The sequence below is a fragment of the Pristiophorus japonicus genome, chromosome 3, assembly GCF_044704955.1.
Source record: "Pristiophorus japonicus isolate sPriJap1 chromosome 3, sPriJap1.hap1, whole genome shotgun sequence".
Taxonomy (NCBI): Eukaryota; Metazoa; Chordata; class Chondrichthyes; family Pristiophoridae; genus Pristiophorus; species Pristiophorus japonicus.
The window spans coordinates 293,749,279-293,761,668 of record NC_091979.1 but is presented as its reverse complement, the minus strand read 5'-3'; the positions used below and the strand labels follow the sequence as shown (position 1 = coordinate 293,761,668).

General features: G+C 40.1%; 1 protein-coding gene across 1 annotated transcript in view; it reads right to left on the bottom strand.

The window, feature by feature from the left end:
* Positions 1-1,920: 1,920 nt before the first annotated feature.
* Positions 1,921-12,390, bottom strand: part of LOC139260327 (RNA/RNP complex-1-interacting phosphatase-like) — a 58,712-nt gene continuing 48,242 nt past the window's right edge. Inside the window, exons 10-12 of the mRNA XM_070876807.1 lie at positions 11,882-11,971; positions 3,328-3,444; positions 1,921-2,887 (exon numbers count right to left, since the gene is read on the bottom strand). Of these exons, the coding sequence (XP_070732908.1) occupies positions 2,581-2,887; positions 3,328-3,444; positions 11,882-11,971 (514 nt within the window). The 3' untranslated portion in view covers positions 1,921-2,580. The remainder of the gene's footprint in view (positions 2,888-3,327; positions 3,445-11,881; positions 11,972-12,390) is intronic.

Here is a 12,390-nt window from a genome sequence, read left to right as displayed (position 1 = left end):
GCATTGGTTGGTCCTTATGCTCAGAATCCAGTCACAAAATTGCACTTCAATCCAAAATTACTCTGTTCTCTGCTAATCTGAGATCGGTACTGATGAGGGAGGCTGTTCAGTCTGTCCATCTATATGTTTCCACCGCCATCCCGCCCATCATCTGGAAAACCATTCCAGATATAAAAACTTCATGTGAGGAAACAATTCTTCACATCAGTCTTAAACTTAACTTTTACCAGTTAGTACCAATCTCCTTGTCTAGCAGTCATGGTTTTACTTCAAATAGTACCCATGCTGAATATTTTATATTTCATATACCTCTAAATAAATTCTCTTCACATCTACCCGCTTTCAAGGCTGAAGACTGAAATTTTCTAACCTATCCTCATAGCTCAAGTCTTCTGACACAAAGGATCAGCATTGTCTGCGCAGCATCCAGGTTTCCCTTGTGCCTCAGTGACCAGAACTCAATGGCAGTACTGAAGGTGCAGCCTGATCAGGTTTCAGAACATCAGCCAGATGACCTCAGACTTGAAGGTAAATTCAGCAATCTCACACTCCCAATGAAAAAAAATCACACTTGAAGGGGGAAACACAGGTCAGAAATAGGCCTATGACACCATTGCCCTACTTCTCTAACCTTTGCCTCCCAACTGGGCATGTTGAATATATTCTACTGACATAGTTCAGCACTCTGTTTATGTTGTTGATTACTGCCACTACTAAATTTCTCCCGTCAGTTCACCAGCGATGATATGGCCGAATGAGTTAATTTCATTGTTTTCGGTTCTGAATTAGCCTGGCTACTTCAGTCATCTGAATCCCTTTCTGTGACAAGTCGATCTTGACATGGTCTATCCAGCTTCCCTGGTCTTCCTCAGCTTCTTGTTCCATGCACCTCTATATGTAGGGCCATGCAAGGTAGTCTAGCGGTTTCCATTCTTAAAATGTGCCCAAACCATTTCAGTTATTCAATTTTCAAAATTCAAATTTTGTGTAAATCCATCTAGTTTCTTCAGTATCTCCCAATTTTCATGGAGTTTCTGAATCCATGTCACTTATATAGATTGGAAATAGGAGCACTATCATTGGGGTACTCCACTCAGTAGATCTCACCAGTCTGACATAACATCCCTAATTAGTGCATGTTGCTTCCTCTCTTGCAGCTAGATCTTAAACCGACCCCCAATTTTACCTAGGATACCCAATATATTAAGCTTGCACATCAGGTTTTTGTGTGGAACTTTGTTCAGTATTATGCTAACAATTGTATCTATATTCACGTATTGTGCATACTTGTAATGTTACTGAGCACTACAAGCATTAATTATATCCAAATTATCAGCAACCATTCCCTAATTTACTTAGATTGAAACTATGCTCTGCTGGCTAGTCATAATGTAATTGTGTAAAAATAGCATACAAAGCAGAGCATAGTTTCTGCCCAAAATTTAAGTTTTATCTCAAAGTCAAGATGCGTCCATCAGCTACTCCACCTCACATTCCAAAAACATCTAAGCTTTGGGGAAATTATTAACCCCTCAGTCTGCCCTTCTCCCATAATCTACAGGCTTTGAAAACCCATGTTTGGTGTCAACTTAGCCACTATTTCTCGACTTTTTCTCTGCTCCACCGTTTTCAGTTTTGTTGTTATCCTTGCTTTGTCTCTTGGCTTTTTACCTGGCTTTTTTAAATAAAAAAAAATCCTTCACCTGCAGCAAAATTCCACACAAGCACAAAAACCAAGGTGATTGTGTGAAAAAGGGTCAAGCAATCTGCAAACTACTAGGAAGTCATACACCACCCATAATTGCACACCACGAGTATGCTATGTGCAATTGAATATGGCATGCTGCAAAACTGCCAACCAAAATGTTTTTAAAAAAATGTCCTTTTAACAAGGAGTAATAAAACCCACTGGAAAGGAACCACCTCAACAGACTTTTTATTTTAAAGCACAAAAACATTTATTTTTAGTACCACTTGACTGAATATGCTTTTATGAGTTCAGCAGGTACGAATAAGACTACCTCATTGAATTGCATGACTTAGTTGGTATGTTGCATCATGGAAGTTAGCTATGTGTAACAAGAAATTAGAGATTTCTTAGAGATTGAAGAAGTGTACTTCTGTGATGTATTTTGCCTTTCTGAACATGAGCAAAAAAGTAAAATCAAACATTTGTGGTGGTAAATTAAATTGAGGCAACATGTGCAATTCACAATTTTAGGTTACATTTAAAATCTCTAAATTTTATTTTAAAAAAAAGTTATCTACGATCTGTTGTGCTCAGAAATTCACTGTCAAAAAACCTGGAACCAAGACAATGAGCATATATTCATACTGATTTATATAAAAAAAAACAATTCTGAGCAAATGTTTCTGCTTTCATCATACTTCATACTGCTAAAACAAACAGTTTTCTTTACAACTACACGGTTCTAAGTAAACAGAAATAGTAAAAGGCATGGGGGGAGGGAGTTGTGGTCCTTCTATATTAAATTTTGGAAAAAGAAAACTTCTATGAAAAATACAAGCGCTTACCACCCCCAAAAGAAAAACAAATGAATATACATTAAAGGTAGTGATTTAGTTCCACTCATATTCACGAAAGCCATCAAAATTATCATAGGAACCACCCCCTAGTTTACTTAGACTGGGACCACGCTCTGGTGGCTGGCCATGATTGTAATCACGCGTAAAAATGGTGTATGGGGCAGAGGTCTGTGGTTCTAATTCCCTTCTGGCTGAAATGGAATAAGATTTTCTTTCAAAATCATCCCTGAAGCGATCTTGAGGTGCTGGTAGTCTTGTAGAATAAGGTGCATATCTAGTATGCAGATGTGAAGTTTCTTCCGAACTACGTATCACTCTTTGCTCACTGAAATGGTTAAATCTGGATTTGTAAAAAAGAAAAAAGGTCTCAGTCAAATGTAATAATAGTTTTTCCTGCATCCAGTATCCATTTTGATTAACTGGATGCTAACATTAGGCTGTACCCTATAAATAGAAATACTTTCAAACTTATTTAATGATGTATATTCCTCCATTTTTTCCAAACTCCTTGATCTCCCTTAGTCACAAACTAATAGGCGGCAATAGACAGTATATAAGAGGATGACCTATACACAGGCCTCTGCTATCAATAAAAGTCAGTCAAATTGGAGACACACTTGGGCAGCTCAGAAAAGACACAGCTTTGACTTTCTCTCTGTCTTCACATGACAATACTGTGACAAACTGGGAATTCAAAATTGAACCCTTGACAACAATTCACTTCTATAAAATTTTGAACAGTATTCAGCTCTGCCCATTTACACTCCAATGGTTAACTACCTTGAACGTCCATTATATTCCTCTGGAGCATAGTCATCAAAACAGGGAAGAGGTCTGTGTTCACCATAAAGAAGTGAAGGTGGTGGTGGGGGAAGTGGAGGAGGAAGAGGTCGAGGCCTAAACAAAATAATTGAAAAAAAAATACACTTAGTAATGGAGTTAAATTTTTTTTTTTAAAGTACATAATTTTTCTTTTTATATGGATTGATAGTAAGTGATACAATGGACTATAAGAGTAAAAGTTCTGTGTATTATCATAATACAGCCACAACAGCCTCAATATTTTTCTTGGCAATATATTTTATTAATACATATAATTAAATGTTTCTATGCCTAATGAAACTTACAATACTATAAAATGTAACAATCCTGAATAATTGATCTGGGAAAATACTCAATAGCTTGTAATTAAGAGTTTATTTGCTCCTGAAAAAATGATTAAGTCTCGTTAATTTAAAAAAAAACTCAATTTTGTGAAGTTAGCAGTTATTAGAGAATCCAAGCAGGACTTTAGGAAATGGAGATCGTGCCTCACTAACCTGATTGAATTCTTTGAGGGAGTGACCAAATTAGTGGACCATAGAAGCTTATTAGATGATGTATACTTCAATTTCCAGAAAGCTTTCAATAAGGTGCTGCACAGACAATTATTGGTAAAGATTGTATCATATGGGTTTGGCGATTAGATATTATGCTGGAAGAGACAGGTTGCAACCTCATAGGCAGAGTGTCATGGGATTAGATCCACATGGAAGTCAATGAAGTGTCATAAGGATCAGCATTCTGACTGTTTATCATCTTCATGATTTGGATGAGGCATTGACAAGTTTCCAGGTGGCACATAACTGCACAGGAGTTGGGAATTTAGATCAAATAACAGGTTACAGGCAAATTAAGGGAACAGGCCCATGTGTGGTAGATGTCCTACAATGTGGATAAGTACAGGGTGTGGAAAACTCAAGGCATTTGTATGGAATGCAGAGGTATCCATTAAATATTTCAGAGCAGGATAGAGACCTAGAGAAAATAGTTGATAAATCGTGGAAGACTCAGAAGCAGTGTGATGAGGCCATTAAAGGGCAAATAGGTTTTATGTTGTACTGCTAGTGTAAGGAATATTACAGCCAACGACCAGTGTTTTATAAAGGCTCATTGTAACTTCCTTGCTTTTGTACTCTATGCCTCTATTTATGAGGCACAGGATCCCATATATGCTTTTTTAAAACCTCTTTCTCAGTCAATATTTTTCTTAGTAACAGTTAATTAATCCAATTATATTTTTAATTTAATTTTGGTTCCTTCACCTGGCCGGAGATAGAAAGTCTCTGGAGAAGGTACAAAGCAGGATGACCAAAACTATATCCACTTTTAGTCATCAGTATAGGCTAAATAAGTTGGCTTATTTTTCGAGAGAAAATACAGGCTTCATAAATTCATAGAATGGTTACAGCCATTCGGCCTGTCAAGTCTATGCCAGCTCTCTGCAAAAGCATTTCAGCTAGTCCCATTCCCCCGCCCTTTCCCTGCAGCTCCGCAAATTATTTTCATTTGGGTACTTATACAATTCCCTTTTAAAAGCCATGATTTAAACCCTTTCAGGCAGTGCATTCCAGATCCTAATCACTCGCTGTGTAAAAAGGTTTTCCTCATGTCGCCTTTGGTTCTTTTGCCAATCACCTTAAAACTGTCCACTCTGGTTCCGCCAATTGAACATTTTCTCTCTGTCTACTCTGTCCAGACCCCTCATGATTTTGAACACCTCTATCAAATCTTCTCTGCTCTAAGGTGATAATCAGCTTCTCCATTCTATCCAGGTAACTGAAGTCCCTCATCCCTGGAATCATTCTCGTAAATCTTTTTTGTACCCATTCTAAGACTGTCACATCCTTCCTAAAGTGCAGTGCCCAGAATTGGACACAATACTCCAGTTGAGGCTGAACCAGTGTTTTATAAAGGCTCATTGTAACTTCCCTGCTTTTGTACTCTATGCCTCTATTTATGAAGCCAGAATCCCGTAAGCTTTTTTAACCACTTTCTCAACCTGCCCTGCCACCTTCAATGATTTGTACATATATACCCCTAGGTCTTCTATTCATGCACCCCCTTTAGGATTGTACCTTTTAGTTTATATTGCCTCTCCTCATTCTTCCTACCAAAATGTATCACTTTGCACTTTTCTGCAAAGAAATATGATTGCGGTTTTTAAAAGAGAGATTATATTCTGTTCAATTGGATAGGCTATTTAAGTTGGGATGGGAGAATTACAAAACATTTGAGGCAAAGAACTAGGTTAGAGATAAAGGCCCCAAGTTTCCACACGCGGCAAAACAGGCGCCCCTCCGAGCTGGGCGCCCGTTTTTCGCGCCGAAAACGGCGCCTGAAAAAAAAACACGGTATTCTCGAGCGCCTTGCAGCTCGATGTCTGCTTGGTGTGGCGCACAGGGGGCGGAGCCTACCACTCGTGCCGATTTTGTAAGTAGGAGGGGGCGGGTACAATTTAAATGAGTTTTTTGGTGCCGGCAACCCTGCGCGTGCGCGTTGGAGCGTTCGCGCACGCGCAGTCTGAAGTAAACATTGGCACTCGGCCATTTTAAAAAGTGCTGTAGAAAAAGTGAAAATGTGTTTATTGAACCCTTGCAAAGACTTGTATTTTAATTTTCTTGATATTTCTGTGTGTGAGGGAGTGCATTCTGTAATTAAAGATAGACTGTGATAAACAGGACACATGTACTTGTTTGAGACTATTCAAATTCTTTGTAGCTGTTCAATTTTTAACATTTTAATAAAACCACATTGCCCTTCCATGATCAGCAGAGGCTTCTTGCAGCTTTCTCCCCCTGCCGGTCGGTCCCGACGGCAAACGGCTGCCTGAAGCACTGAGGCTTCTTGCAGCTTTCTCCCCCTGCCGTCGGTCGGTCGGTCCCGACGGCAAACGGCTACCTGAAGCACTGAGGCTTCTTGCAGCTTTCTCCCTCCCCCTGCCGTCGGTCGGTCGGTCCCGACGGCAAACGGCTGCCTGAAGCATTGAGGCTTCTTGCAGCTTTCTCCCTCCCCCTGCCGTCGGTCGGTCCCGACGGCAAACGGCTGCCTGAAAGGCCTGCCTGAAGCACTTTCACACAGGTAGGAACATGGTTTATTTAATCTTTTCTTTGCTTATAAATGTTTATTCAGGTTGGATTTATTTGTATAATATTTGTATAAGTATAACTAAGGATTTATTGTAGAATTTAATGACTTCCCTTCCCCCCCCTCCCACCTCGTTCCCGATGCCTAATTTGTAACCTGCGCCTGATTTTTTAATGTGTAGGTTTTTTCAAGCGTACAAAAATCTTCACTTACTCCATTCTAAGTTAGTTTGGAGTACGTTTTCACTGTGGAAACTTTCAAATCAGGCGTCAGTGGCCGGACACGCCCCCTTTTGAAAAAAAATTCTGTTCAAAAGTGAAACTGTTCTACCTGACTAGAACTGCAGGAAACTTAAATGTGGAGAATTCCGATTTCTAAGATACTCCGTTCTCCACCAGTTGCTCCTAAAAATCAGGAGCAAATCATGTGGAAACTTGGGGCCATTGAGTGCCATAGTTCACGAACAGATTTCCAAAGCAGGCAGCGTGTGCATTCTCTGAATCCTTCAAAAAAAGAGCCGGATAAGTTCCTGAGAGTATAAGGCATTTCAAGTTAGAGGGAAAGTTGTGGGGACTAGAATAATTGAGATTTACAAATTACTGGGATCTTCTGCAGCTTACTTGATTGATGGTGGTATCAGAGAGGAATTTTGCAAAGTTTTCTCTAAATTGGCATCAGGATTTTCTGTTTTTTCACCTCTCATATGAGAGCGTGCAACTAGGTGGGGGTGGATTGATGGGGTGTGTAGCTGCAACATATCTAGATGGTCTTTTATATACAAACGGGATGGGAAAGTTATTTAAAAATTAGAAAAATACAAATGTTTTTACTTTTTGTAGTTAACTAATACCACATTTTATACTGAAAATACAACATGCCAACAATACTTTGTTGTAGGCATGTATGATAAAGACTCAAATAAATGGACCATTCTGGCACCTGCCTATTATGCGAGGTTGGGAGAATAATGGCAACAATAAGCTAAAAACACAATGGCGTACAAGACAGTACTAATACATGAAGTGTAACATCAAAGTACACAGGAGCGGACCATTGTGGAACTCACATCATTGGGTATATCCTTTCCCACTGATAGGACAGACCCACCAGAGTTGGTGGCACAATGCTATACAGTTGGGAGGGAGTGGCCCTATGAAGTCTCATGGCATCAGACCAAACATAGGCAAAGAAAGCTTCTGCTGATTACCATCTACCGCACTCCCTCTGTTGATGAATCAGTAATCCTCAATATTGAACACCACTTGAAGAAGCATTGAGGGTAGCAAGGACACAGAATGTTCTCTGGGTGGGGGAACTTCAATGTCAATCACAAAAAGTGGCTCGGTAGCACCACGACTGACCGAGCCCTGAAGGACTAAGCTGTCAGACTGGGATTGCAGGTGATGAGAAGCCAACACGAGGGAAAAACCTACTTGACCTCATTTTCACCTGTCTACCTGTCACAGATGCATCTGTCCATGACCGTATTGATAGGAGTGACCACCACACAGTCCTTGTGGAGATGAAGCCCCGTCTTCACACTGAAGACACTCTACATAGTGTTGTGTGGCACCACCACCGTGCTAACATTGGATAGCTTTAGAACAGGCCTAGAAGCTCAAAACTGGGCATGCTTGAGGTGTAGTGGGCCAACAGCAGCTGAATTGTATTCCTCCACCATCTATAACCTCATGGCCCAGTATATCCATCACTCTACCATTACCATCAAGCCTGGTTCAATGAGGAATGCAGAAGAGCATGCCAGGGGCAGCACCAGGAATACCTAAAAATGAGTTGCCAACCTGGTGAAGCTGTAACACAGGACTACATCCATGTTAAACAATGGAAGCAGCATGCTAAGCGATCCCACAATCAACAGATAAGAACAAAGCTCTATAGTCATGCCACATCCAGTCATGAATGGTGGTGGACAATTAAACAACTAACGGGAGTAGATGGCTCCATGAACATTCCCATTCTCAACAATGGCGGAGCCCAGCACGAGTGCAAAAGACAAGGCTGAAGCATTCGCAATCTTCTTCTGCCAGAAGTGCCAAGTGGATGATCCATCTCGGCCATCACCAGAGGTCCCCACCATCACAGATGTCAGTCTTCAGTCAATTCGATTCACTCCACACGATATCAAGAAATGGCTGAACATACAAGATACAGCAAAGGCTATGGGCCCCGACAACATCCCGGCTGTAGTGCTGAAGATGTGTGCTCTAGTGGGCCTCGAGCCAAGCTGTTCCAGTACAGCTATAACACTGGCATCTACCAAACAGTGAAAAATTGCCCAGGTATGTCCTGTCAAAAAAAAATACGACAAATCCAATCCGGCCAATCCTCATCAGCAAAGTACTGGAAAGCGCTATCAAGTGGAACTTATTCACCAATAACCTGCTCACTAATGCTCAGGTCGGATTCCGCCAGGATCGTTTGGCCCCAGAGCTCATTACAGCCTTCGTCCAAACATGGACAAAAAAAAAGAGCTCAATTCCAGAGGTGAAGCAAGAGTGACTGGCCTTGACATCAAGGCAGCATTTGACTGAATGTGGCACCAAGGAGCCCCAGTAAAATTGAAATCAATGGGAATCAGGGGGATAACTCCCCATATGGTTTTCCTCATTCTTTTAAGGTAATTCAACCTCATATACAAATAAGATTTTGCCATTAGGCACAGACATACCCCTTTAAGAAATCTGTGCCCAAGTGGAAAGGTGATTTCACACCCCGCCGCCCCCCCCCCCAACATCTTTGCTTTTTATCACATTGGGCTTTAGTTTGCAACACCCAAGTAACAGCAAGAACACTACAATATGATGCAATAGTACCAGTTCCAGTCACATGAGGCCATGTGTGTAGGCTACGAAGATTTATATGTAGATTGTAGAAGCCAGAAGGAAGTAATAACAAGTAAAGCATTTAATGGTTAATTATCTGAAAATTAAGTATAGAAAATTCAGAGAAGTTAGGTAGATAAAAGAAAAATGTAAGTTAAAAATAAAAATATGGCAGAGAAAATGAAAGACATGGTAACAGAACTAAACTGTTCACAAAATAAAATTTTAATACAAGCACAAATAAGTAGATTGGGAAACTACATTAAAAAGGTACAATGGTAGACAAGCAATGGCTAGCATTTAAAGAATTAATACATAATTTACAACATACATTCCTTTAAGGCACAAAAACCCCACGGGAAAAGTGGTCCAACCTGTGGCTAAAAACAGAAGTTAAGGATAGTATTAGATCAAAGGAAGAGGCTTATAATGTTGCCTAAAAGAGCAGTAAGCCTGAGGATTGGGAGGATTTTACAATTCAGCAAAAGGAGGGCCAAGAAACTGATAAAGAAAGGGAAAATAGAATATAAGAGTAAACTAGTGGGAGACATAAAAACAGACTGTAAAAGCTTCTATAGGTATGTAAAAAGGAAAAGATTAACAAAAGTAAATGTGGGTCCTCTACAGGCCGAGACAGGAGAAATAATAAGGAAATGGCAGAGAAATTAAACAAATGCTTTGTGTCTGTCTTCATTGAAAACGATACATAAAACCACCCAGAAATAGTGGAGTACCAAGGGTCTAGCAGGGATGAGGAATTGAAATAAATTAGTATTAGTAAAAAAATATTGGAGAAATTAATGGGACTGAAAGCCGATAAATCCCCATGACCTGATGGCCTACATCCTAGGGTTTTGAAATAGGTGGCTATAGAGATAGTGGATGCATTGGTTTTCATCTTCCAAAATTCCATAGATTCTAGAACAGTTCCCACAGATTGGAAGGTAGCTAATGTAACCCCACTATTTAAGAAAGGAGAGAGAAAATGGGGAACTACAGCCCAGTTAGCCTGCCATCAGTTGTAGGGAAAATGCTAGAATCTATTAAGGATGTGGTAACAGGGCACTTAGAAAATAATAATAGGATTGGGCAGAGTCCAAGGAAAAGGAAATCATGTTTGACAAATGTGTTGAGTTTTTTGAGGTTGTAACTAACAATAAATAAGGGGGTGAACAGTGGATGTGGTGTATTTGGATTTTCAGAAGGCATTCCATAAGGTGCCGCACAAGAGGTTATTGAACAAAATTAGGGCTCATGGAATTGGGGGTAATATACTAGCATGGATTGAGGATTGGTTAACGGGCAGAAAACAAGAGAGTAGGATAAACAAGTCATTTTTGGATTGGCAGGCTGTAACTAGTGGGCTGCCGCAAGCTTCGGTGCTTGGGCCGCTGGTATTCACAATCTATATCAATGATTTGGATGAGGGGACCAAATGTAATATATCCAAGTTTCATGATGATACAAAGCTAGGTGGGAATGTAAGTTGTAAGGAGGATGCAAAGAGACTTCAAGGGGATATAGACAGGCTAAGTGAGTGGGCAAGAACATGGCAAATGGAATATAATGTGGAAAAATGTGAAGTTATCCACTTTGGTAGGAAAAATAGAAAAGCAGAATATTTTTTAAATGGTGAGAAATTGGGAACTATTGGTGTTCAGAGGGACCTGGATGTCCTTATACACGAATCACTGAAAGTTAACATGCCGGTACAGCAAGCAATTAAGAAAGCAAATGGAATGTTGGCCTTTATTATAAGAGGATTTGAGTGTAAGAGTATACATGTCTTACTGCAACTGTATAGGGCCCTGATGAGATTGTACCTGGAGTACTGTGTACAGTTTTGGTCTCCTTTTCTAAGGAAGAATATACTTGCCATTGAGGGAGTGCAACAAAGGTTCACCTGACAGATTCCTGGGATGGGCGGGGGCGGAATTATCCTACAAGGAGAGATTGAATAGACTAGGCCTATATTCTCTAGAGTTTAGAAGAATGAGAGGTGATCTCAGTTCTTATAGGACTTGACAGGGTAGATGCAAGGAGGATGTTTCCTCTGGCTGGGGAGTTTAGAACTAGGGGTCACAGTTGCAAAATAAGGGTCGGCCATGTAGGACTGAGATGAGGAGAAACTTCTTCACTCAGAGGGTGGTGAATCTTTGGAATTCTCTATCCCAGAGTGCTGTGGAGGCGCAGTCTTTGAGTATATCCAAGACAGAGATCGATAGATTTTTGGATATTAAGGGAATCAAGGGATATGGGGATAGTGCAGGAAAGTGGAGTTAAGGTAGAAGATCAGCCATGATCTCATTGAATGGCGGAGCAGCCTCGAATGGCCTACTCCTGCTCCTAATTCTTATGGTCTTATTGGTTAATAACGATAATTGATCTGTGTAGCTTTGCTACTGTAGTAATATTTGTTTTTGCATACAGTGAGTTTTAAAAAAATGTACAAAAATGGTTTAACCAGAGTTTGTGATTTCCATGGACCAGTCTGCAATCTAAAGGTTAAAATATTCAGAGTAAAAATAATATTATTTACATTGTTTAACAAAACAAACTTTTAGAGGTTGCTAAAAGCAAGTTACCTGTCATGCCACCTATTATAAGGGGGAGCATCAAAGTCTCTAGCAGAGAGAGGCAGGGCTCCATATGACGGTCCATGTCTTGAATCAGGCCTGATTTCAGGAGGAAGGGAAGGAGAAAAGCACTATTATTTGTTTTCTTATTACACAACACACAATATTTTGAATATCGTAAAATAAGACAAACCTGCATCAAACTAATTTCTACAAATGTGTATCGGGAAAAAAAAACACCTCTATAAACATTAAGATGAAGATTCAAATGCAACTTATTTTGAGCTTAAAAGGAAAATACTAGGGACTTGTTAAGTCTCAGAGTGGGTTGCATGATTTGTGTCATAAACCTACGCTAGTTGGACACTGCGAATTGATCTGGTACAGGTTTATGACAATACAAGGCACACAGTCGAAACACAAAACTGTGAGATTACCTCGAGAGGCGCTTCCTAATGGGATCAGTTAAGTACATGTGCTCCTACAAAATGTCTGTCACCAATAGCTATGAAGCAGAT